General features: G+C 53.8%; 1 protein-coding gene across 6 annotated transcripts in view; it reads right to left on the bottom strand.

Moving 5' to 3' along the window:
- STK10 (serine/threonine kinase 10) overlaps positions 1-26,380 on the bottom strand; it is a 52,432-nt gene that overhangs the window by 10,372 nt on the left and 15,680 nt on the right. For 2 of the 6 annotated variants that reach the window (XR_012589485.1, XM_074603978.1), the window contains exons 3-9: positions 11,306-11,354; positions 8,799-8,948; positions 7,338-7,410; positions 6,422-6,616; positions 5,118-5,199; positions 3,930-4,064; positions 2,610-3,152 (exon numbers count right to left, since the gene is read on the bottom strand). Coding sequence is in view for 5 of the 6 variants with exons in the window: in XM_074603978.1 (XP_074460079.1) it covers positions 2,610-3,152; positions 3,930-4,064; positions 5,118-5,199; positions 6,422-6,616; positions 7,338-7,410; positions 8,799-8,948; positions 11,306-11,354 (1,227 nt within the window). In the remaining variant the exon portion in view is untranslated. Of the gene's footprint in view, positions 1-2,609; positions 3,153-3,929; positions 4,065-5,117; positions 5,200-6,421; positions 6,617-7,337; positions 7,411-8,296; positions 8,433-8,798; positions 8,968-11,305; positions 11,355-11,651; positions 11,743-26,380 lie in introns of those variants that run through there. The other 4 variants (XM_074603979.1, XM_074603981.1, XM_074603980.1 and 1 more) reach the window with 4 other exon arrangements.

Here is a 26,380-nt window from a genome sequence, read left to right as displayed (position 1 = left end):
ACGGAAGCTCTTACAGCACCAAACTGAATGAAAACAGCTGGCTAGAACTCTTGAGTTTTCAAACTGAGAAAATGCCAACGTTCAGCTGCCTGAGCCCCCTGCAGTGCCCGTTAACACCGTGACTCACTGCCTGAGCCCAGTGACCCGGAGCTGCTGCAGCCAGGCTGGTGGCTGGTCCCCGAGTTGTCCCCGGGCTCTTCCCCCACTGCTGAAGGAGCAGCTCTCCGCCTTATTCATGGAGCTACTCAAAACCACAGCTATTAATTCTCTCCTGGTCTTTTCTGTTATCCCTCAGTAGCAGGCCAGCATTCGCTCCTGAACATAAGTTAATGTGTTTTCAAACATTCCTGTGAAGTAAGTTGTTCTCCAGAGAACAGTTTGAGAAACCGTAGTCATACGGGATGCTGACTTTGAGTCCCCCGCTCCGAGCACACTTCACAGCGCACGTCCCCGCGTGCCTCCTCAAGCTCCCAAGGGTTTCAGCCAAAGCCGTGAACGCCCAGGACTCGCGCAGGTCAGACTTCAGAAATTCAAGCTAGATACTGAAAAGGAGGAGTTGCCTCCAGAAACACTTGTATCTGAGAAAGTTTGGTTTACCTTTTCAAAACCCTATCCATCTCCTTCTGCCTATTTCTGACTCCTTTCTCTGCCAGCTGCAGCCTCCTAAACTCACCTGTAGATTTCTTATCCCTAATCTTTCTAAAAAAAAAGACAGTAAGACCCAGATACTTTTTGCCAAAACTTTTTTTTTTTTTTGGACTAAACTATAAGCAACTGGAAAAAGAGTCTGGTAATAAAAGAGTCACCTTAACTTTGCAGTTTAGCCTGTGATAAAAAGCATGTAATAGTTAATGTTTACAACCAGAAACGGTTTAACACTTTGCTGCCCCTTCTCTTGCTGCAAACCTGCCTGGCACCCTGTGCCATCCAGCAGCACCAGGAATGGAACAGGGGAGTTTAACCCCGTGAAGCTAAGGCCGGGCAAGGAGCCTGGGTGAGGAGCAACTCCTTGTGCAAAGCAGAGGTGTCAGAGAGCATCTTTCCCAGGGCCCTCCAGCAGCATCGTCCCTGGAGAAGAGCTCTGCTTGAACAGCTTGCTTGGAGAAACGCCATTTAGTTTGTTCTGAGCGTTGCCTCTGGCTGGGGCAATTCAAACCGTGATCTAACACAACCATCTCTTTAAGACTTACTCCTTGCAAGCCCCAAAAAGCTCCTCTTCCCTTCTAGGGGACCAACTGGGGAGAGCAATTACACACGTGGCATCGTATTTATCTTTGGCTGGCCTCAAGGAGACCAGGTGTCATGGGAAAGGCAGTGAGGAGGGGTGAATTACTATGCAAGAGCATCACACTTCCCTCATTAGGGATCCACATTGATTGCGAGCTCCTGCAGGAGGTGCTGGCTCTTGTGCTCACAGCAGGAGATGGGAGGGAAGGAAAGTTTTGCCGAGAATGGTTTTCGGGCACGTTTCTGTGCCGGGAAGCTATCGCTCATGCAGGCAATTGGATAAAGATCTTGTGCAACACATCCCTCTTCCCCCTCAAGTCACACACATTTATTCTTCTGAAGCTCAGCAAATACCATTCCAGTTATTTTGCCTCTTCCTCTAAGCCGTGCTGACCTGGCCAGCTTTGGCTCACGAGCATTCCCAACCTCCAGAAAGCCTTAGCAAAAGCCAAGAAGCCTGGGAGGTCTTCATGGAAGTCACTGCTGACACAAACCAGGCCAGATGTATGGCAGGTTGGAAAAACTGAGAGAGGCACCAGCCCAAATAAGCTTTCTTCTTGAGCTAGGTGTTCTAGGAAAGAGCAGCGGAGTGATGGACAAGGTATAAGGTTTAGGAAATCACATTTTGGGTTTCATACTTGTCCTTGCTCTGTGGACTGCACAAGTCAGGTGAGTGTTACACTTACTTCCCACTTCTCAGGGACCCAAACTAGCTACAAACATCAAACCTCCATTAGATTTCAGTGGCCTGGGACAGCAGAGGACACATGTACCTTCAGCAGCTCCACTGAGAGCTTCTCCTCCCTTTGAGGATGTGCCATGTTCCCATGGCGCAGCTTCACCCATCACCATGTGCAGGGTGTCCCGTAGACAGGGAAAACAAACCATCAAAGGTTTTGCTTGGAAATGGGCTTCCACCCTCCTTGCTGGCCCTGTGTTTATTTGCAGAGCTCCAAGCCTGGACGCTCACAGCGCAAGCAACCTGTGAGCCTTTCTGGCCATTTCAAACAGCTCTCTGTACTGGGGTGGCACCTGAGCGGTCTTTAGTATCATGCTCAGGGATTAAAAGCAAGATTCCTGGACCCTCTGTCTTCATCCAGCCTCTGTCCTCTCCTACTATATCCATTCCCCGTCTCCAGGCATGTGGCAGACAAGGGGAAACTCACTTCCTCCTCCTGTACTCAAAGATCAACCCCATCCAGAGTACAGCACGCTGCTTTCTCAGGAAGGCGTTTATGGGGCTATGGCTGAAGCGTGCACGTGCACAGACTCTCAAGGAAAGGATGTGAATTTCAGGGACTTGGCTAAAAAGGGGAAAAAAACACCTCAGCACTTTTTAACAGGGGTTTGCTGCCCTTCCTTCTTCACACCCTCTGCCTCACCTTCAGGGAGATGGAGCCGCTCTCTCTGTTGAGGGATAGGTCGGCAGACAGGGACGTGGTGAGGTCCATGCTTTCGGAGGCTGAAGTGCTGCCAGAATCTGAATCCCCTTTGGACCGGTTGCCGGGGAACGGTGCTGGGGGATCGAAGCTCCCATTGGCAAGCTTCTCCTCCGTGAAGTTCTCCAGGTGGCTGCTCTCCGGTCGCTCCACGATGCTCTTCCGCTCCTTGCTGCCTGGCCCAGGCTGCTTGTCCCCCTCCGTTGAATTACCCAGCCGTCCGGGCTGTGAGATGATGTCTGGCTTGCCCTGGGTGGCCGAGGTGGCACAGCTGACAAGGGTTTTTGGGGAGTGGTTACTCTCCAGTTTGTCCTTGTCACTGCTTATCCCTTCATCTGAGACTTTATTGCTTTGTCCACCTACAGTCTCCTTGCCAGTCTCCACAGGCCCATTCACCACCTTGGGCAAGGAAGAGTCCGGAGGCTTCTCTCCATCAAAACTCAGCTGACTCGCCTCAGAGGGGTCCCGCTTGTGCTTACCGGGGGGCTGGAACGACAGCGAAGGGAAAGTGTTGGATTTTGCATCACCACTTTAACACAACTGCAAGAGCTGCAAACCCCCACACTTCAGAGCAAAGTCACCCATAGCTAAAGAGTTATTGGGAGGAAATCTTCCCTTTCAGGATATCCACCCCGGGATGCTTTATCTTTCTCCAGGTTTGTGGTCCCAAGGGCTATGGACGCTGGCTGGAAGGAAACAGCCCAGTGGGGGAGCTCCAGAGCCTGCAAATTCTTGAGAGGCAGCCTAGGAGTTTGCAAATTGAACACCTTTTCCTGTGGCTAAATCCACCACGGATTAATCACTGTCCTTTGCTATAGATGACAGAGGCTGAGGCATGTCCCCCAACGCCACTGTGTTGTTCCCTTCCAAGAGCCCGGCTCAGGGGCAGGTCTGCCCAGCTCCCTCCTAGGGCTGGTGGTGCCTCACTGCTGCACCACGTGCCGCTGGCATTGCTTCCATTCCAGCTTCTCCAGCCTGTGCCAGGGACTATTTTTTTTATTTTATTTTTTTTTAAAAAACACTTTTTGCAGGTCCCTCCTGCAAGCAGGCAGCTGGGCCACCTCCCAGCATCATTGTTTCTCCATGCCCTTGGCAGCCATGGAAAAACAGCCCCTCCCTGGCCAAGCAACCGCTTCCTCGTCCACCTGATGGGGCCCAGAATAGTGGTGAACCAGCCCTTTGGAGCCTAGAAAAGCTGCCGGGCTCTTTCGCCCACCACAGCCACACGGACAAACTTGCCAGCACGGTGCCAGGAGCGCTCACCGAGGCAGACTCCGATGAATCGTCTTCTTCTGCTTCGTCCCGACTGTCCTCGATCTCTTCCATCACCTCAGCCTTGGCCTCGGCCACCAGTTCACGCAGGGCCCGGTTGCTGGTCACCTTGCTGACGAAGGGATGCTGAAAAGCCAAGCACAACGCACACGCGTGAGGTGGCCAAAAACTCCTGAGCTGGCGGCCGAGTGAGCGCACAGGGACCACTTCTTGCTTTAACACAACTGCAAAGAGCTAAGGACACAGTTCTTGCCAGTGTCACCAGGCTTAACCCCCCGAGATGAATTTACAGACACGTGTTGCGTGTATGAGGGAGAACAACAGAGAACACGATGCTGAGGTTCAGCGCCAGCTCTGCACACAGATGCTTGAAACGTGGTGCTCTGCAAAGCTGCTTTATGTCGACATCCCCCATCAAAAGCACCAGCTGCATTTAAACAAGGGGGTCTCGCTGCAGAGAAGATGTGTCCCCACCCTCATCGCAGGCAGGCTGAGCTCCGGGGTGCAGGTCCCAGCCCGCAGGGTGCCACCAGGAGCGGGACAAGAGCCGGTCTGCAGGATCCCTGGGTGCAAACAGAGCGTGGGGGAGGGTTTAATTGAAAACAGGCTCGAATCACTCGGTGGGGTGTTTGTGTTGAGCTTCAGCAGAAGGCTGGGGAGCCCCTCAGGTTTGCAGAGATGGTTGCACGCTTTCTCCCGCTGCCTCGGGTGCAGGACGGTAAGCGTGCAGCCAGCGTGCAGCCAGCGCTGCGGAGCGAGAGCGTCTGCAGTCAGTGGGGAAAAGCCTTGTCCGGGTTTTTGCTGCTATTTTGGAAGGGGACAGGAGGAAAGCAAAGGAGTTGAATTTAAATCTGGGATAACCAGGAACAATCCAAGCTGGCTGCCCCGTGGGCATTTTTAGGCAAGGGGAGCCGGTTCTATTCCAGCTGGTGTCCACAGGGGCTCTGCAGTTTGCTCCAAAGGCAAAACCATTGCTGTTCCTTTTTGGAGCATTTTAGTGACTGAAAAGCACTATAAACTCTCTAAACAAGACAAAAGTCATCTGAAACCAGTCTAGGGCCCATCAACACTTTGGTATTTTTTTAACCCTCCTTAAGGGGAGCCATGCAGGTGGTTTGGACATCCACAGACCCAGCCACCAGCCGCAGACCCAGCCCAGGGGCTGGTGCCGGTCCCTACCTCCAGCAGCTGGGCAGCACTGGGCCGGGTCTCCGGGTTCTTGTCCAGCGCCGTCTTCAGGAAGTCTCTGAACTCCAGGGACCTTAAAACACAGTCTTTGGTGAGAAGCTCAGAAGGATGGAAAGACCTCAAATGCCACCGGGGTCTGCTCGATCCCTTTGCAGGTTGGCATCTGGCCGCAATTACCGTTTCACTCCCAGCATGGGAACACCAGTGCTCAGTTATTGTGATTATTTGTAAGAGAATCAGCAACATGGCCAAGCGAAGGACCAGATTTTGCCTTACCTGTGATGGCAACAGACAGTGGGACTGAGCACCAACCACTGTGCCCCACGGCCAAGGCAAAGAGAGAAGAGGACAGCAGCAATTATCCTCCGAAGGGAGCCCATGGGTGGAGCCGCCTGCGGACAAGGACGCTCCAGGCTCCATCCCTGCAGCGTGAAAGGACGGCTGTGAAGGACCAGGAACCCCATAGGAGGGCACCCTCAGCCTGCGAAACGCAGCTCTGAGATGCAGAGTGCGTCCCTGATCCCATTCTGGCTTCTGAGCCGCTCCAGAGGAAGCCTGCTGGTTTTATTGGCAGGGTCTTACCTGGTACCTGAACCGCATGGCTCCAGTGCTTTCCCAGTAATTTGCTGATGGCTTTCACGCAGTGGGTTTTGTCACGATTACAAAAAATAATAATTAACTGATTGGATTTTTATTTTTTTTTTTAAATGCAGAAGAGGCTTTCCTAACTCAAGGAAAGAAATTCATAGAATCATAGAATTGTTAGGGTTGGAAGGGACCTTAAAGATCATCTAGTTCCAACCCCCCTGCCCTGGGCAGGGACACCTCCCACTAGATCAGGTTGCTCAGAGCCCCGTCCAGCCTGGCCTTAAAAACTTCCAGGGATGGGGCTTCCACCATTTCTCTGGGCAACCCGTTCCAGTGTCTCACCACCCTCATGGTGAAGAACTTCTTCCTAACGTCCAGTCTGAATCATCCCATCTCTTGTTTTAATCCATTCCGTCTAGTCCTACCATTACCAGACATCCTAAGAAGTCCCTCAACAGCTTTCTGAAGCTCTTGGGCATCTCTAGGTTTAGAGGAAAATCCACCTTTCATACAACACCAGGATGTTTTGAAAACAGCCACGGGATCACCCTTGTGTCAGCAGGGCTGTGGAGGGGCAGAAACTCCCCCCGTGCTGCCCGCACACCACCAGCGCAATCAGAATCACAAAAATACTATTTTTTCTTTCTTGAAATACTGCATCAATTGGGATATGCGTACTCCAGGCTTTGCTGCCCAAAACCCCTCACCATTTGGAAGGGCAGCTGAGCGTGGGGGGATCGGACTTGGCAATCTTCAGCAGGACTCTCATGGGGTTGAGCTCGTGATGGGGTGGCTCGATCTGGGCCATTTCGATCAGCGTGATTCCCAGGGACCAGATGTCCGCCTTGTAGTCGTACGGAGTGTCCTTCATGGTCTCGCACATCACCACCTCCGGGGCCATCCTGCAAGGGGCAGAGCAGGGAGCAGGGATGGCGAGGGATGACACCACTACCATACATGTGAGCCTCGCAGCAGCAACTAAATGTTTTAAATAATCCACAGCATTGCACAAAAACCAGTCTTTCCTCCCATCTTTGGGTTTCAGAAGAAGCAGCATCTTTTCTAAGGGGTCCAACCCCCTCCCTCTTCCACAGACCAGCCAAGACAGCCCGTGGAAACCCCCAGGCCATTGACATCTGGCGCGGATGTTGCTTCAGACAATAAATTAATCCTCGCCGATTCCATTCCTTCAGCAAGTCGGGTGATTTAGAGATTGTGTTTCTGGAGCGAGGAGTCATTCCCATGTGCTTGGAGCCGCTTCAAAGCCCACTCCACTCCCCAGGGTGGGGGGAGTGGTGAGTGCACACACGCGAGCACATGTGGGTCCCTCGCTCCTCCAAACCTGGAGCATGGTGGCCCCTCGGCTGGCTCAGGGCACCGTGACACCGGGCAATGGTCTCGCACCACCGAGGCTGCTCACAGCTCCCTTCAGGCATGGGAAACCCTTGCACGTGTGGACACCGGCCCAGACTCCTTGTTAAAGTCCTCCCACCCGTGCTCGGTGAGGCACTGTGGTCCAGCACATCCCAAAGGCCATCAGCTCCCAATTTCTGTGCAAACCTGATTTTCAGAAGAGCAAAGCTCCTCATGAACGCAGGATTTCTTAGCCAACAGGTCACTCACCAGTAAGGGGTCCCAATGAAGGAGTCTCGCTTTTGCAAGGTTTTCATGTTTTTGGCAGACACTCCAAAGTCAGCTGCAAAGAGCAGTAACATTAGATGCCATAGGAAAACAGAACGACCCTTCTGAATTAGCACACTTGGCTGAAACGCAGATTTAAAAGCAAACACACATTTAAGGCAAGAACATGATACAATGTGCTTTTCCCTCTAAACTGCGCATCAGAAATTAAATTTGCTTTTGGCTACGTAATCACCAGGGATCTTCCCCTCCCGTGTACTATAAGACAGGGGCATAACAAGCCACCCCTACTGTAACCCAAACCCGACACATCTAGAGGGAAGTTGAGATCTTTTCCACAAACAAACAAAAGCAGCTCTGTGGCAGATTACTTTCAGGACTACTATTTCATAGAAAAAAAGTCTCATTTTACAGCAGAAAAACCAAAGGGCTGTTGCATTCTTTCTCTTCCCTTCAGCCCCATGCACAGCAGCCACTGCATGATGCCTTTCCCCAGTTGTGTCCCTTCTACAGAGAGCTGCTGAAGCCAACCCAGCTCAAATTGGTAAGACCTGCAGAGGGTACTGAGCCCACTCCAGGTCAGTTTGCTCTCTGAGATGGCCCTGATGACCTCTGGAAGAGCTATTATTCATCTGCACCCCAGGTTCAGGGTGTCCCTGACTGTGGGTCATCCTTGGCCCCAGGCAGCAGAGCATTTCTTACACCAGAGCAGAGCCTGTGGTCACAGGAAGGTTCCCATCTTTCCAGGCTGGCTGGTCTCCATCATCCCAAGAAAGCCCCACGGCTGCCGGCAACCCTCGTTAGGGTCCATAACGAGATCTGCATCTTTCTGACTAGACCCTACAGACAAAGCTACCTTCTCATCCCCCAGCAGGCAGGTGGACGCCAATTTAACTCAAGCCCACAGCAAGCTGGCAAAGCAACCCTTTGGCAAAACTCACCCTGTCACCACCAGACTTGCTCTGGAGATAAGATGAATTCTTCCAGCTCCGAGCCCTGCCAACTGGCACCCCGCACAGGATGCTCAGCAGGCCAAAAATGCATAAAAATCAAGTTCAAAGAGGGATTAAACAAATTCACGAAAAACCATCAGGGTCCTGAGCACAGCTGTGGCTTGGGGAGTCCCAGTGCCCAGCTGGGGGCCAAGCACAGCACACAGCTCGATGGTAGACCTGGTCTCCTACGAAACAATACGAAATTTTCCCCACACCATCTCCTGCATGAGCTCATCAACTATCAGAAAAGCAGCCAGGACAGAAGGCAGAGAGCATCCCTCAATCCCACCCTGCACTCAGGCATAGCCGAACACTACAATCCAGCCCCCAGCAGCACACAGCTGTTGTCGGCGCAGCACGAAATGGTGCCAAGCAGCACCATCGCCCACGGCCACTCTCCCAACAAGCTTGGCCAAGCAAACGCCCGCCACGCTCCTGTGCGGCTCACCGAGCTTGATGTCCCCATCCTGCGTGAGGAGCACGTTGCCTGCCTTCAGGTCACGGTGGATGATCTTTTTGCTGTGGAGGTAATGGAGGGCTTCCAACATCTGGCGGCAAATCACTTGGATCTGGGGTTCAGTCAGGCCCCGGTCCAGCTCTGCGGGGAGGGAGAGAGCCTTTAAACAGGACAGGGATTTAAGCGATGGTCCACCTGAGGAGCAGGAAGGCACAGGCTACCTGGCAGACCATTTAAAAACCACTGTCCATGTGTCAAAGCAGTGGGAGACCAATGCAAATCAGCTTGTTAAGGTAATTTATTCCCTAAGCCAGCACTCGTAGAGCAACGCCTGCCTGCTCGGAGCTGCTGGTTTATAGCTCCCTCCTGGGGATGCATGGCCAAGGCATCTGGCCCAGGAAGAGAGGATGAGGGGGATGAAGAGGGGGAGGCAGGCACACTTGCGAGGGAGGTCTGAACTGCAAGTTCCCTGCCAATTTGGGAAAGGGGTCCCTGCAGTCAAGCCGGGTCTCGCCCAGCGTGGGGACGATGCTGCAGAGAGGATTAGCTGAACTCAGCTGCAGGCGGCAGCAGGGCCAAACACAGGCACAGACACTCAGCAGCTCCATACGCAGCCGTGCTCTCATTCTCCAGGGATCCCTGCCATGGAGATGCAGCGTACCCCCCTGTACATCATGAGGGACACACCACTTCCCAAAGCAACAAGCAATAAAACACCCACCAGCATTATCCCTAACCACTGCCCTGAGCGGGTTTTTCAGGTAGCACCAGGAACCGGCACACCAGTTCATACCCCACTGTCTGTCCCTATTCCTAAAGCTTGTGGGGACACGCAACCACTGGTGTGACCTCCCTGCTGAGCTCTGCCTGGCCACCTTCACCATCCGAGACCGCTTCCCAAGGTGACGGCTCTGCAAACCGTCAAACTTCCAGATGGTTAACATCGTCCGAGCGTCCGTCCCTCCCTCCCTCCCTCCGCAAACCCTTTGCAGTGCAGATCCCTCCTGCGGCACAGCGGAGCGTGCAGCAGAGCGGACCAAGCCTTGGACAACTCTAACTGCCCAAACTGCAGGGCGAGGATGGGGGCTGCCATATGGACCCCAGCCACTGGGACAGATGCTCGCTCAGAGCAAGGATCTTAACGAAAGGCTGGGGGATGCTGCCTCAGCCACTTTGTTCCTCCTCTCCCTCACCGAGATCTCCCTTGCTCTGGGATTTTCTGATGATTTTTGCTCTCCCTTGGAGCACCTGGCAAAAGCGAGGTGCAGCAGGCCACAGGGGTTGTACAAAAGATTTCAAAGGCAAATGCCAGTTGCTGGTGGGGGTGGGAAGGTGGAGCAGGCAGCGTTCGGCAGCTCTGAATTTACCAATGCTGGGAGCGCTCCTGAGCTCCGACTCGTAGCGCCTCCTGCCCCTCATGCGGGGGTGACGGCACTACAGCCAGGCCACTCGCTCGTGGTTTTCTGTGCTCCCCCTTCCCAGGTCCTCCAGAGACCGACTGCCAGGGACACGGCCCCAGGAATGCTCAGGGGAATTTTTGTGTCCCAGCAGACAGGGCACCCCTGTGGAGGTTTTCCAGGGGGAAGGCATCATTTCCTCCAGCCCTTCAGAAAAGGTACTTTTTCATGCAGTGATTTGGACCTGCTTTAAAAAAGTTCCCTATAAGAGGCACAAGGCTGAATTAATGACGACGAATTTGGGTCCATACTTTCCCTGGAAATAAAAAGAAAGTGAAGCCTTTGGAAATATCAGAGCTGAAAGGGAGTAACCCCTGGAAGACGCAGCTCTGTCCCAGGGGCTCCAGGCAAGAGGATGTCAGAACGCCGTGTTCGCCATGTGGGGGGGACTGTCACTCCCCCAGGGTCCGTACAGCCCCGGCACAGAGGGGCTGTGGCACCAGCCAGGGCTGTTTCGGGGAACACCCCCACCCTCCCGGTCCCAGTGGCTCTGTGTGGAAGGGAGGAGTTAAAAATGGGAAGATTCCTGGAATTACTGCGAACTGCAGTTTATTCGGACATTCTGCTGCTTCACCAGATGACCGATACCATACGGAGAAGTCAGCAAGAAGATCCTGGGAGATTCATCACGACAGGCACCCAGATTAAACATCTCACGCCGCTGCCCTCCCCGGGAAGCTGTGGGAACAGGGATCCCAAGCACTTGGTGCCTCTGGCAGATAAATATTTAAAGCCATCTTTCCCCTCCAGCCAGACTCTCCCTTCTCCCCATGCTTTATGATCTGCTGATGCCAGCAGTTTTTAAATCACAAAAGGACATCAAAGTAGCTCAAGAAAAGCCCCGGGGCTGCCACACCTTCTGCTCCAGGTATGAAAATAAGGCAAACTCATGGGAGAGAAACGGTAGCTGGAGATGCTGGGGCACCCACGCCTGCTGTCTGTCCCAAAGGTTGCCCCTGAAAGTGTGCCAGAAGGCTGGAAATGCCTTGTGGGCATCGCCCCGAGCATGGAGAAGAGCCCGACACCACACGCTGCACTCACCCAGCATGGTGGCATCCACCGCCCCGCCTGGGCAGAACTCGATCATGATCTGGGGAAACAAAGAGAGAGGAATTAAAAGTCAGGTCCGCGTCTCACTGAGCCAAGCCCACCGGCTAGGGAAGAGGAGACGAAAGCGTTGGGTTTTGCTTCCCCGCATGACAAAGCTGCCCCTTTCCCCGCACCGGGATGCAGAGGCTTCGGTGCTCCCCAGGACACATCCCCCAGGCATCCCCAGCATCATCGCCCAAACCCTGCGGCCAGATCCTGCATACAGCCCACAGCATCCGTCTCAGAGGGACCGTCCCCATCGCTGCGACGCCCCCAGCAGTCGTGCCTGGCCCCATACCTGGACGCCCACCCCAAGCTTCAGCCAGCTTCAGCTCCGGGCTCCTCTGTTTACATCTCTTCCCATCGCATTTTGGAGCGAGAGCTGCTCCAGAGAGCGGCCTTGCCAAGAGGATGAGATAGCTGTCATAGCTGGGAGCTGACGTGGCCGGGTGAAATCAGGCAGGATTTTCTTTGGCAAATGAGAGATGGGGAGGGCTGTTGGGACTTTAATTTTTTTTTCCACTTTTTTTTTTTTCCACCCCCATTGCGCAGTAGTTCATTGCTCTCTTAGTTTTGAGCAATTTGAGGAGAAAATATGTCAATAAAGAGGTCGAGTACATTCACCAGATTGCTGCTGTTTCTCTCCCAGGGACGAGCACAGGGTCCTGCCGATCCCCAACGCCCGCTGACCTGGCCCCCACTGCCCCCCCGTGCTCCCACAGGGTGGGCAGCACCCACCGGGTGGGCCCTTCCCCAGCACCTCGGGGATGCAGGTCCTCGTCCCCCCTCATCTCTGCACAAACTCAGCCGGAGCCTTTCCCGGGGCGGGGGGAGCTCAGTGCCACCCCCAGCTCCCCGCTCCCCTTTGGGGCGGAGGAGGCTGCTCAGATGAACAGATTAAAATTTCCAGCAGCCAGGGGTTACGAGGGACAAGAGATGCTTCACCTCCCCGACAGGCTCGTCTTCTCCTTGTCGAGGCGACACGGGGCAACATACCAGAGAGGTGAAATGCCACAGTTTATTTTGAGGACAACGACTGAACAAACCAAAGGCGGTGTTTACCAGCGGCTCTCTAAGCCCTTCAAGTGGAGGTCACGTTGTTAAACGCTGCTCTAAGGACTGGACCAGGAGCCTAGGGGAGAAAGTTCAAGCTCCTTCTTTCCCATGGTTTAATCCTGCAGCTCCAGGCGAGCCACATTCCACCCTTTTGTCCTGCAGTTCCCACACGTGGACAAGGGAAATGTGGACCTGGACCATGGTGGAAGACACAACTGCTTTGTGTTGAAGGAGAAGAGGGATCAGGATCAGATGCTAGGACACAGCAAACCTTGAATTGCTCTGTGAGAATTGGCCCAGGTCCAGGAGTCGGGGGGAGACAACGCTGAGAAAAGAAACACAGGCAGGTCGGGCAGCCTGACACAGGCACCATTGGAGGACACGGAGAAGAATAACCAGAGGCCAGGGCTGGGGAACAGGCAGATGGAGAGAAGCAAGTGGGAAGACACTCCAACCATTCGCAAACCAGGAGAATAAGTCTGCGCCGGCTCGGAGCTGAGCAGGAGGCTGTCAGGGAGAAAGCCAGCACAGCCCTCGCTCAGATGGACCATGTCAACACACCTATTCTTGCTTGAGTTTATACCTTGAACCAGAGCATCAGCAGCTTCGCCAGCAAATGGAAAGGCAGGAATTGCCTCCTGCCGCTGTCTCCCCAGGCACTGAAATCCTCGCTGGACCCCTGTGCCCCATCTCACCCCAACACAGCTCCAGGCGGCTCATTTCATAGAATCGCCTGGGTTGGAAGGGACCTTTCAGATCATTGAGTCCAAACATCAACCTAACTCTTGACAAAAACCATCACTAAACCACATCTCTAAGCGCTATGTCTACCCGTCTTTTAAATACCTCCAGGGATGGTGCCTCAACCACTTCCCTGGGCAGCCTGTGCCAATGCTTAATAACCCTTTCAGTGTAAAAAATTTTCCGAATGTTTAGTCTAAACCTCTCCTGGCGCAGCTTGAGGCCATTTCCTCTTGTCCTATCGCCTGTCACTTGGGAGAAGAGACCAACCCCCACCTCTGGACACCCTCCTTTTGGGCAGTTGTAGAGAGCAAGAAGGTCTCCCCTCAGCCTCCTTTGCTCCAGGCTGAACACCCCCAGCTCCCTGAGCTGCTCCTCATAAGACTTGTTCTCCAGACCCCTCACCGGCTTCGTTGCCCTTCTCCGGGACCGCTTATTTTTGTAGTGGTCCTCATGACGTTCACCAGAGCAAACTAACAACACCAGCAGACACCAGCCCTTCCTGGGCTCCACAGAATCACCATCCCAGGCTCAGCTTTTGAATCTAAACAGTCCCGAGACTTCAATAAACCCAGCCTGAATGAGCTGCTAAGATGGCCTTTGCCATCCAGGTGACCCAGGTGCTGTCATCGCGAATGCTCAGCACGCAGCTTTACAGCTCCTGCCTCTGTACGTCCCAACTAAATGAAGTCCCCTGGCATCTCACACACGTCCTCTTGCACAGGAACGTAATTTTAATTTGGGGGGAAAGAAACACAGAGGGCAGCCGGCTGGGTGACAGCCACAGCCACCCCGGTCCCCAGAGCCCCCGGGAGCCTAGTGCAGTGTCCCCCCTCCCCGGGCAGATGCTGTGCTGAGGTTTCCTACCACGGACACAGCCGAAATGCACTCTGGTCACCCACACTGAGCTTTTACATGGGGAAGGGCCAAGGACAACGCACCCTACTCTGGATCCATGTGGGATGCATTTCACCTCACAAAGTTTCATTTGGGTTTGCAGTCTAGCAATGAGAAAATTAGGGAAATCAGTCCATCTGAACTAGCACGACCATGTATGTTTATGCAGGCACAGCAGGCTGCAAGCCAGGCAACTGGGAACATGGGAAATATGGAAAACTTAAAAATATGCATTTTCAACAAGGGCAGAGATGCCAAAGAATAATTACGGGTGTGGCCAGATAGTCTGAACATCCAAAAACTTAATGGGCTCATTTCAGCCCAGAAAACCTGATTTAAATAAATGCAACTGGCAATCCCGTAGCTCACACACCACGCACGCTTCCTCCCAGGAGCAGGGCCAGCCTGAAAAGCGTTTTACCATTGAAGCAGGTAGGGAGGCAGGCAGGAGCGGTGGCAGCAGTCCCGCACGGAGAGGGGGACGGTGGGGCGGTCGCTGACACCCTGGGCTGGGCAGCCTGCCCCTCCGGCCGTGATGAGGAACGAGCTGTGAGGCTCCTAGAAGAGAGCTGCTGACAAGAGCATGTGCATCTGTGCAGCCAGGGGGCTGGTGACTTACCCAAGGGCTGCAAAGAGTTTAACTCTTTGCTTTGGACTGTTTCCTCATGCTTGGATATATGGGCTGTGCCAAGCCATAGCTGGGGCAGTAACCGCTCTGGTGACAGTGCCAATCTCCGTGCTGCATGTCACCTCTCGACGCCGCCGCGCTCGGCCAGCCCGGCAATCCCCCCGCGATGTGCAAGACCTGGGACCCAGCACGGGGCTTGCTGCGGAGCCGCAGCAGCGCCGCGACACAGAGGTTTCACACACCTGGTCCCAAAAAAGCTCCTGCAGTCTTGTGAGCCAGAAATACGAGACCGGTGGGGGTCTCTGTCCCAGCGCTGACGGCCTAAAAGTGGTCCTTCACACTAATTAGAGCCGGGGGGAGCACCCACTCCTCCTCCTCCTGCTGCCTGGGGTCTGGGTGAGGGGGGTGTGAGCTCCGGCTGCGGGGGCTGCGGCGAGCAGCCTGGGACGGGGCTGGAGCAAACATCCTGTTTATAACGATTTCCTCCGCACAAAAATCCCAGGGACTTCCTTGCCGACGGCTGCCCAGTCCTCTGTGGCGCTGGGCTCCCCGGGTGGGGGACACGCAGCAGCGACAGGAGCTCTCCCTCCTGCTGCCCCCTCAAAGCTGTTCGAAATCCCAGGGATTACACACCACTGGCCATTTTAATTTTCCGTCTACAGGCAGTTGCAACTACACCTCACAGGCAAAATTCGCCGCTAGCTCCCACCACCGAGCTATCCCAGCAACACGAGGGACTGGTGGCTGCCTTCCAGCAGGGCCGGAGCCCGGCGGACTCCGCTTCCACACCGCAGCCAAGAAACCCGGCCACCGCGCTGGGCTGGCTCACACCTCCACGGGGACACACGAGCTGCACGCACAGCAGCAGATTTGGGCAGCTGGTTTATAGACGGAAGGAGGAACCCACTCTCGCTGCCTCCCAAACTTTTATACTACAGTTTGAGCACTGCTATTTTTAAAAAAAGAAAAAAACCCAGCATGAATGAAGATGTCTGCATGCAGAAGCTGCATAATCTTTCCCCTTTCAAGAAACTTTTACACGGGCAAAATTAAATTTAAACTTATATTTGAAAGTAAAAGGTCACTCAAGTTAAAAGGGCTTTTTGCTGGTGACCTTGTTTTTTCCCCACGGCTCATCCTAATCCTGCCTTTAGGCACAGCAGGACCTGGAAGCATTTTGTAGCCCAAGTGGGAGCGGGGGCAGGCGAGGGGAGCTGGGGCCCTTTTCTGGGCTGCTTGAGTAATAAGTGACTGCCTGGGAGGAGAGGAAGCAGGGTCCAGTGAGCCTGGGGTTGCCCAGGAGAATAAATATACATACATATGTATAAAACAGCTATGGCTTAAATTAAGTGCTCTTAAAGACGCAGACCTTCAAGTCATACCCGAGCGAGGGGGCACCACACATTATGAAAAAGCATTCTATGACTCTGCAGCTCAAGACAGCAGCTCGGACACTGCGTCAGGAGAATCCCTCTGGCACCTTACACCAGCCGAGGCCGGAGGGACACCAACCCAGAAGGCAAATGTAGGATGGAGTAGAGCCCAGTGCAGTTTCTGGGTCTGACAAACCAGGAGTGGCATCTTCTGCCCAGATACTGAAGTCATCCCAGGTAGGACCGAGAGCCTGCTCGCTCCTCCCACCCTGGGCAGGACCAGTCCTGCCTCTTGGGTATGTTTGAACTCCTAGAACTTTCCACAACATTCAGAAGTAAAAAATAAAAAAGCTTATCTTGAAAGGTATTTTTACCAAACACCGCACAGTCCCCAAGGGTGGACCAGTACCTGAACTGAGGTTTGCAACTGAAGCCCGATTAAGAGGGGAGGACACACCCTCAGCCCAGCGTTACTCATCCCATCGGCATGTCAGAGGGCAGAGGCCCATGAACTGTTCCCTCTGCTGCAGCGCTGGAGAAATGCCTCTTCCAGTCAGAAAAGAGCCGGGGGGGGAAGCCATCAGCTGGGAAAGTTGAGGGCTGCTCACGTTGGGGATGGTGGTCCTGGGCAGCCAGGCACTTTCTGCACAGGGAAGCCACCAGGTCCCCTTAGGACGGAAGAGCCCTTGGCTGGCAGCCCAGTTGCTCCCGAATCACTGAAGGTGGCAGGCGCCCGCGGGCTCTTCCTGTGACTTTGCTGCTTTTGCAGTTTCATGTTGAATAACCCAATTGGTTTGGAGTCATCGTGGTGCTCCAGGGCACCCTGGCCATTACTGCCACCAACGCTAAGCACTGCAACCACCCACCCGCCTCCCTCCACACCGAGCCCTGAGCACCAGCGGGCACGGGAGGCTGCCTGTGTCCCCGGGATCCGTCTGCCCCCAGATCCACCCTGCCTGGCCCAGAAACTGCTTCAAAACTCAAGTACTTCAGCAATTTCCTCTCCTAATCTGCAGCAGAGGGTTTCATTTTGTTTGTTTAAGCAGCTGCCCGCCGCCGGGGAGAAGGTAACCCGCAGCATCCTGCTGCCGCGGCGGCCTCCATCGCCCACGCACAGCCTCGTGGCTCTGCCACCTTCCTGGGGCAACTTAGAGGTGTCCTCGTCACCCACAGCGGAAAGCACCCTCTGGCACAGCCACCAGCTCTCCTGCCTTGCACTGGCACGGTGGGACTGGGTGAGATAAGAAAAGTAAGTGTGGTAAAGTAAACTGTGCTCCATTTATAAACCCAGCTGGTGAATGCTTTCCAGGTTGCCTCCTTGCTAGCCATCACACCCCGTTCCACCTCCCTTCTCTCCAGGATGCTGAGCTGGCACAAAGCTCCGGGGCTTGGGCCGGGGAGGCGGTGGGCACGCTGCCATTAGCAGCAATCATTTCCATCTTGGTGTTCTTTGAGCTTGAGCAGGGCATGGGGAATCATAGAATCTTCATGGTTGGAAAGGACCTTTGAGATCATCGAGTCCAACCATACACACGCAAAAAAACCCAAACCAAACCCCTACAATCTCTGCCACTACTAGCGGGGTGCGCCACAGCTGGCCTCAGCCACGCTGGCCATCGGAGGTTTTGGTCCCTCTCCGCGCGGAGCTGCCATTGCAGGGCAACGGGAGGAGGGTGGCAGATCCCTGGGCTGTCCCCCCTGTGCAGACCTGGGAGCGAGCAGCAGGAGGAAGGAGCCGGGGGCAGCCATGGCTGTGTGGGTACGGCAGGGGGGAGAGGAGGGCTTTCCTGGCATCGCCCACCCGCTTACAGGAAAAGCGGAAGAACCGCAGCAAACAGCGACCGCTCCTGTGATTCAGAGGCAGGGCGGGGGGCAGAAATCCTTCGCGTTCAGCAAAAATGCAACAAAGGGAAAGAATAAAGAGAAAGAGCCAGAGCGAGTTGGAGGCCCTGGCTGCCCCTGTGCCCTCCTGGTGCCGCAGGGAGAGCGGGTGGGTGGGGAGGACGGCGCAGAACGGTTCACGGGGACTCCCACCTACCAAACCCCAATGTCCCCAGGCGCTGTGTCAGCATCCCCTCCCCTTCCCCCCGACGCTGCCTGCCACACTGATCTGCTGAGCCAGCAACGCTGTGAGCTGAAGCCCACCCTTCCTCCCAGCCCATCCAGGCGACGGACACAGCTTCCGAAGCCATCTTACATGGGAGCCACCACATGAGGGAGGCTGTGGGAGGCCAGCTTAGCCCCACAACAAGCCCTAGTGCAGGGGAGCCAGTGGACCCCGTTCAAGCTGGGGTGCTGGAGGGAAAGGGGAAATAAACCCCCTTACGGTAATTTTTACAGAGCTGCCTTTTAGGCTGCAGCAAGAGAGCTGGCCCCGCTTTTCTGTAAGGGGATTGCCCAAGGGGGGAAGTCTGGATCCTCCTCCCACCGCAGCGAAACTGGTGGCTGGGAGGCGAGGTGGCACTCTGAGGCAGCATCACCTCGGGCGAAAACCACAAGGCACGTACCGCTGCCTGAATTTCGACAGACGGCCGCATTGAGTAACAGCCGCTGCCTTTGCAGCTGCAGAGCCCTTCCCCTCTCCCCGCCAGCCCCCGCTGCTGCCCCTCCAGCAGGACACGGGCCGGGGACACGCAGCGGGTCAGTCCCTCCCGCGGAGCCCCCAAGGGCGATGAGCCGAGCTCCCGCACTGCAGCCACCGAAGGCTTAGGCCATGAAACCGGGTGCCGCCCTTCCGCCATCAGAAGGGAGTCGCAGCCGGGGGTGCCTTCCTCCCCCTCCTCTACCCCTGCAGAGCAAACAGGCGGGTGGAGGATGTGGTGGCATGCAAGACCTCGCATCTCTTCTGGCAGTGCAAGAGGAGCCCACCTTGGCACCAGCACCCCTATGTGCACCCAGAACCCACCCAAAACATTTCCTGGCTTTGGTGGAAGACAGAGTCCCCCCTTCAGTGCACCGAGCCCAGGGCAGGACCGGGGATCCCGGAGACCCCTCACACAGCCTACACTGGCACCGTGGCACCCATAGCACGGGATGACTGCCCTGGCCCCGCAGGTGGCAGGGGGAGTGGGAGGAAACAGTCTAGACCTCCCCGCCTGTGACAGGGTACGGAGGAGTCACAGCAAGGCAGGTCTCCTCCAGGATTCGGGTCACGCACCGCGGGCGAGACAGGCTCCTTCCCGAGCCCTGCAGGAGTGGTGGGAAGCCAAGAGCCCAGACAGTCTCTAGGGCTTTTGGTCTCAACTCAGAGGCAGAGGAGACAGAGCAAGCCCAGGAAAGCATCCTCCCGCAGCTCTCTGTCCTGGTTCTAGAAAAGCAGAAAAGTTTCCTGCCCCGCTGCCAGTGACAGTCATTCATCAGCTGCTGAACGCCAGCTTTCCCATCCAGTTCTTCAGTATCAAAGTCACCCAGCAGCTTGCTGGCAACCGTCTCACACTACTGCTTAGTCCCATAATACACATGCTATGGAAAATAAAGGACAAAGGCAACAACTAGTTCTGTTCTCAAACTCTGCACTTTGCTGCTCCAGTGAGAGGACTCAAGCAAGGTCAGGCGCATCTGCGGGGGGAGTAGGGGACGCACAAGATCTGCACAAAACCCACGGAGGGGATGCCTCCAGTCAAGAAACACTGGCTGCAGTGAATACCAAGTGGCACACAAAGATCAGAGACAGCTACTTGCCCAAAAGGCGCTCAGATAAATGATGGATCCGGACCTCACGCTCCATCCTGAGACCACTCCATGCCAGAGGCAAACAGGCAAAGCCCAGTCCCACATGCAGAGCGACCAACCCGGGACACAGATGGCAACTTCTACATGTATGCTGAGACCCCAGCACCGCCTCCACAGCCTGGCAACGGCCTGGACAAACAGGAAGGCCAGATGCTTTCCCCATGAACATCTCATATGCAGCCCCTACTTATCTGTTGGGACTTCCACCCACACCCAGCACCTCCAAACACCCGAGTGTGGGGTGGAGAGCCACCCCCTATGGCTCCATCCCCTGTCCCTCCAAGCCCATCGCATCCCCTGGTCAGATGGGCTGAGTCCATCCTCATGGCTCCAGCAAAAATTCTGGACGCGCATCCACCTCCCAGGACTGAGAAAGGGGCTTCAGCTTCCGAGCAACACAAACCCCAGAGGACAGAGCTGTTCCTCGTGGTGGAAAGAACGCAGCGATATATTTAGGCACAAAAACCGCTTTTAGTTACGGTCAAGGGGCATGTCCTTTACTCCGTCTGTGTGACACCTGACCCCAAGTTGTAGGGGTTAGCTGCAAAGCTGTGCTGTCCTGCCCGCTGCAAGAGGAGCCATGCCGGATCAGCGCTCCCAGGAGCGGCTCCCCTCTTTCCCCCCGTAGCCCAGGGGTGTCAGGACCACAGCAGCTGGTTTTGGGGAGCACCACCTTGGTTTTTAAACACCATTTGTTCAGATCCACTCTCTCCGTTGAAGTCAAGGGGCCTGCTGACCAGTAAAGTTCTCTTTCCAAGCGTGTCGAGTCTCTCCGTTATCTCGGCCAGCCTGCCCTGTTCCGACTAAAGTCCAAGGATTAAGTTTACATTACGGAGCGGAGGGAGGAGGTGGGTTGCATTCCTACGCCCGCTTAACTTGGCACTTTCCCCACTACCCTCCTGCCCGACGCTTTTCACCCAACACGTGCCAAAGGGCTGGAAGAAAGTGGGGAACAGATTACGCCAGCGTTGCCCGTAAGCCAGATGGGCTGATTCAAAGCTGATTGCAGCTAATTGCCGGGGGCTGAAGACAGAGCAAACCACTACAACAGCCAGCTACGCACAGAGGACACACACTGTGCTTCCCAACCTCACTCCTAGAGCCCCATGAGGCCAGCGTGCCGCCAATGGAAGAGGGGACAAACACCTGAGGAACCACCAGCGCCTGCAAAAGCCACCAGCGCCATGCTCCCCTCCGGCTGCCGCCAGCCCTCAGCACACACTGCAGAGGCCACAAAACAATACAGAAGCCACCAGAAGCCTCTTTGCTGCCACAGCAGAGCACAAATGTCAACAGCTTGTCTGACATGGCAACTATGCTGTAGGTGGAAGCGAAATAATTAGCCCTCTGTAAGAGAGTGCTCCAAGCTTGCCAATTTTCCCTTACAGACAAGGACACTATTCAGAGACTTTAAATATAATAAACCTTTTCTCCCCCCATTTCTGGACAAAATAACCTACAGAGAAAACTATTTGAAATAAAAAAAAAAAAAAGGCTGTCCCCATATTGAGTCGGGGAAAGATGGAAGGCAGCAAGTGAGGAAACCCAAGGCTTACGGAGATTCAGAGCAGGGAAGTTTTATCAAGAACAGAGATAACACCACGTACTCCTCTCGAAATGCAGAGCTCCCTGCTGATCACAGGGAGACTGAGGATGAGTTTTTCACATCTAAATCATTCGGAGATGACAAAATATTTCCTTGAACTAGTCGTGTCCCCCCCCACGGGTTGGCAGAAATATTCCCATTCCTACTGAAATATTGGCAGAACAAATCAAAATGCCTTTTAGTTTCACCAAGCGGTTTTGATGTTGCAAAAAGCATCCTTCCCCTTGCTAGAATCACACAGGGCGTTTAGTTTCTTTTGACAAGGGCCGGTATCCCCGTTGAATTCACCATCCCGACCTGCTAACCAGCATCCTAGAGAGACGAGGATGCAAGAACACCCGTGGCCAGCGAACGCAAACACCTACGAGAGGCCGAGCAGGGAGAGTCAGCACGGCCACGACCAGGCGGCGGTACCTGGGATGCTGAGCACCGCAGGAAGGGTTAACCGAGACACACACAGGCTCCTTCACGAGCTCTCCCTTCAGGGACCAGACCACAACCGGGCTCCCAGCACCGAGCTCGAGCTGGGCGGCGCAGGGTCGGCGGGAGGAAGGCCAGCGCTCTCGTTTGCTATAGAAACCAGAAAAACACCCAGGGAATGGCGCTCTGCCCGGGCACGGGGCAAAGCCTTTGCTGCTTTGAGGGCTGTGACTGGGATGCCCCTTCTCTCACCAAGTTAATCAGAATTTAAAGGCCACTTAGTTCACCAAGAGCATTTGTTACTGGACAGGCAGCAAAATGCAGAAAATCCTTTAAAATAAACAGCTAAAAGGGCAGAGTTACTTCTTCAGTGGGAAGATTCACCAGCCTCAAGCGCCCCGAGTTTCCGCCAGCATCTGAAATAGCTGCTGCATTTCAGAAGGGCAGAAATGCCCTTCTGCCCGTGAGAGCTGGACTTTCACCCAGGACAAGTTTCCTGATGTCTTTTATGAACAGACAGAAGTTCCAACGCAGCCTCAAAGCCTCACCTGGGCAGGAGGACGACTCGCTGAAGGGGTGGCAAAGGACTACAAGTTTTCCACTCCTGCCTGGCATCTCCCTAGAAACAGTTGTTTGTTCTGATCATCCCCAAATTCACCACACAATGTGCCGGGATCCATCACACCGGACGGACGAGAGTGTTGCTATTTAACTGTTTCAGGGAGGGCTTTGAAGTCAGTGGAAACCACCCCAAGCTGTAAAGTCTGCAAAATGCCATCCCTCCCTCCAAAATGACAACTTTCAGGCTATATCTGAAATATAAAAGAAGTCTAAACCTGCAATCTATTGCTCGTTCCAGGGCATAGGCTGAAGCTAGGTTTCAAGGCACTGTCTCCTATACACAGGTAGTTCATAAATATTCATTTAGATGCAAACATTGTTCCTTAGCATTTCCCTTGGTAAGCCAGCCAAGTGGGAATGTGGCTTATTGCGATTCATTTCTAAACAAAGTTTTAAAGTGCTTTGAAAACTGATTTGCCTATAGGCTTCTTGTCTGCTGCTTTCTTTTCATAGAACTACGGCCTTACGGTTATAACCCTGGACTGGGATTCAGCGTGTAACACTTATTCCCAAATACCATTTACCTGCTGGGTAAACTTTAGGCAAATTCTTGTCTGTGCCTCTGCTCTCCCTTCTAATAACTGGGATAATGACACTAGGTCTCTTTTATAAAAGCATTCCACGGTGTATAGATGACAAGGGTATATAATCACAAGGCATTATTATTGCTTCAATAGCCTTTTCTTGCAACGTTATCCTGTATAAATGACAGCAGACAAAGGCTTCTATTCTAGTTTGTGTTGTCGTGTTGCTACCTGTAGAAGTGCTCTTGAACTTGGCTGGGCTATGGTAATTTGCCTGCTGCATAAGTTGATCCTGGTGGTTGATCAAAATCGTTCCGTTTCCATCCCTGTTTTAAGGGAAAGTCCCAGTTTTACCCACAATAGGATTTCCAGCGACTTGCCAGGAGTCTGAGTGCTACCGCTCACGTTCACAAGACAGAGCAGATACGTTGGTCCCGTGCAACCCACTGCCCAGCTTTACGGCCAGAAGACGACTTAGACCCCCCCCGCCTTTGGGAAAGGCAGTAAGACACCTGCATAAGGGCAAGGCAGAGAGAAGCCTTACCGCTTTGCAGGCAGACAGCGGGTGGCAGGGAAGGGAGGGAGATGCCACCCAGACACCCACTCTGCAGAGTCCTGGCTGGCAAAGACACAGTCCCAAGGTGGGAGCAGAAGTGATCACCCGCTCGGGTCAATTATGTTGCTCTGAGCAGCAAACTGCTTGACCCTGAAAGCCCAGGGAAGTGGCAGAGAAACCACTGGGCTACGTCATTTTTTTCCAGCTTCCATCCCCAGCCAAGATGATGTACATCCAGCTGACCCTAAGGACAGGGAGGGGACACAGCGATATCCCTGCCACACAGCCACGTCCTGGCCAAAGTGCTCCTTGCCGACCCACCCTGTAGAAGTCAATGGGGCTGTTTTGCAGTTTTGCTCACATTCTGGACCAGCAGAAGTTTAGAAACCAGTCCAGCAAACGCCACCCCCACACCAGTTTGCCCAGCGGGGCTTATCCTGCAGCAGCTCATGGGTACCAGAGCACGGCCCCACCAGCAGCACAGCGCCAGGTGCTCTCGGGGCTTGGGACAGGGTGCAGCCAAATCCGGCATGGATTTAAGTTTCTGCAGCTGGGGGAAAGGAGGAAGAGAAAGGAAAGGCCTGTTCCTCACGGAGGTTGGCCAGCTATTGAACAAAGTTTGCAGGTTTGGGATCGCTTTGTTTTTCTGGGTCTCTCTTCCACTACACTCAAGTACTACACACAGTTCGACACTTGTGAGCTGCAAACAGTTCCAGTGCTTTGGGGGGATGTTTGGGACAAGGCTTCAGGAGCACAAGGCACACAGGAAGGGCCAGTATAGACTGCGACTCTCCTGCCAAGTGAAATTTTAAAGGGACACGAATAGCCCTCAGGTTCCTTGGGGGACAGATGACTGAGAAGCCCGGAGAGCCCCGGGGTACAGCATTCGTGCAAGGGGGTCCCCCGCGGGCATCCAGCCACAGCTCAGGCTGCTCACCATGGAGACATCCCTGCCAGCTGCAGTAGCCTCCCTTCGCTAAGGAAAACCTTAGGGAATCCGACACTGTTATCAGCTTTCTCTTTTGTTTGTTTTAAACAAAAGGTACTTCCATCTTAAGAGAATTAAAAGCTGCAGATGCTTTACATAGCCCAGCAGTCTAGTGCATGGGATAATGAACATTTCTTTATGATACAGGATTTTCAAGAATGCTCAAATCTCCAGTCAACATCCATATCAAAGGGGTAGCAATCCAAAAAGTCCCTGGCTAAACAGGTCAGGGCCTGCCCACAGAAAATGCAAAATGCTTTTTTAAGGGAAGTACAAAGCCCAGCTACAAAGCGGGTGTCTCTCTGCAAGCTATACGAGTTGCATACCCACACAGCGGGCCAGCGAGAAGAAACTCTAAGCTGATTAAATTAACCATCCCCAAAAACGCTCCGGCAAGGCAGGGTTACCTGCACGGTACAGCGATTTCTGCTTTGATCTCCAGGAAACGTCTGTTTATTCAAAAGCCCGTTTGCTATAGCAACCATGGTTTATAGAAAAGGAAGGAGGGGGAAAATTCCCCGGTGCTTCGCTAGAAAAGTTGTACCACCTCTGGCAGAGTCCTGCAGTTAAATACCTGGGGCCAAATGACATTTCAACTAGTTTCCAGAGAACCCTGCAGGCTCGATGCTGGAGCATCTCCATAGGCTCCTGCAGGAGGGAGCCCAGGTCTCCCGCCCCGCTCCCTGGATTAGCTGCCGCAGCGTGTTGCATTGTCTGGCGGAGATGCCCACCCTCCCCTGGGAGCAGAGATCTCCCGATCTCTGGAAAGTCCATCACTCCAAACGAGATTCTCCTCCCCGGTCATCTGTCTGCGAGAGGAGACACTCGGAAGCAGCAGAGATACTCACAAGCTGGAGGTCAGATGTTCCTCCCTTCCTTTGAGGTCTCAAGTCTTTTTGTGTTGTTTTGGAAGGGAGGGGAAAAAAAAAAAACAAACCACAAAACAAAAAACCCAACACCAAACCCAAACCACATCGCCTTCAAGAGGGACACAACACACAAGGACTGTTGTTTTACTTTCCCACGTACTAATAATTATCAGCACAAATCCAGCGCCATTGATTCCAAGCATTCAAAACCCATACCTTTGTCCCATTCCTCAGTCAGAAAACAGCTTTAAGAAGTCTGTTTTTAAAGACGTATGCATATTGGGTGAGAGGGATTTGCCTTTGTGTTTCCAAGTCCTACATCGCACTTCAGAAAAAAGAGACTTTAAAATGTGGCTCAGCCACCAGGACTCAAAACAGACTTTTTTTTTTTTTTTAATAGCATGAGATTCTCGGCTTTCATTTGGTGCCCCCATTTCCAGCAGCTGGGATTTATGCAGAAGAACATCAAATGCCACAGGGCTTATAACAGAAATTAAATAAAATCATGAAAGCTCCCACCACTGCAGTTTTGCAAGCCTCCCTGGGCCGTTTTCCACCGGCACAAGAGCTCTTAGCCACCGCCACGAGCAAAGAAAAGATGATGGGGGGCGGGGGGAATGGAACAAGATAGCAACTGCTGGGAAGGGCACAGCATCTCTGCAGTGTATTTATCTGCCCAGGAAGTTCACGCTGGATGCTCTCATCCCACAGGTCCTGGGCTCCTCCAAGCCCTTGCCTGTGGCTCACAGTGGCCTCTGCTCTGTCCCCTGTGAGAACTGGGGTTCTCCTCCTTCAGCGTGATGCCAATTGAGTATAAAAGCAAGAGGAATTTGCTGGCTTATGCTTTCATTTCAAGTGCTACGGATTTCAAAGCATCTGGTGTAGGATAAGCCACTTCTCTTTGCACCGAAAGGTTTTGTGCTCCATAAATATTGCATGTCACCTTCTGGTGACTGAAGCGCAAAGCCAAACCCGGGCAGAGAGGAACCGTGCGGACCTAACGCATCTCGGGGGGG

Source organism: Larus michahellis, chromosome 11, assembly GCF_964199755.1.
Source record: "Larus michahellis chromosome 11, bLarMic1.1, whole genome shotgun sequence".
Lineage (NCBI taxonomy): Eukaryota > Metazoa > Chordata > Aves > Charadriiformes > Laridae > Larus > Larus michahellis.
This window is presented reverse-complemented; position numbering and strand designations above follow the sequence as displayed.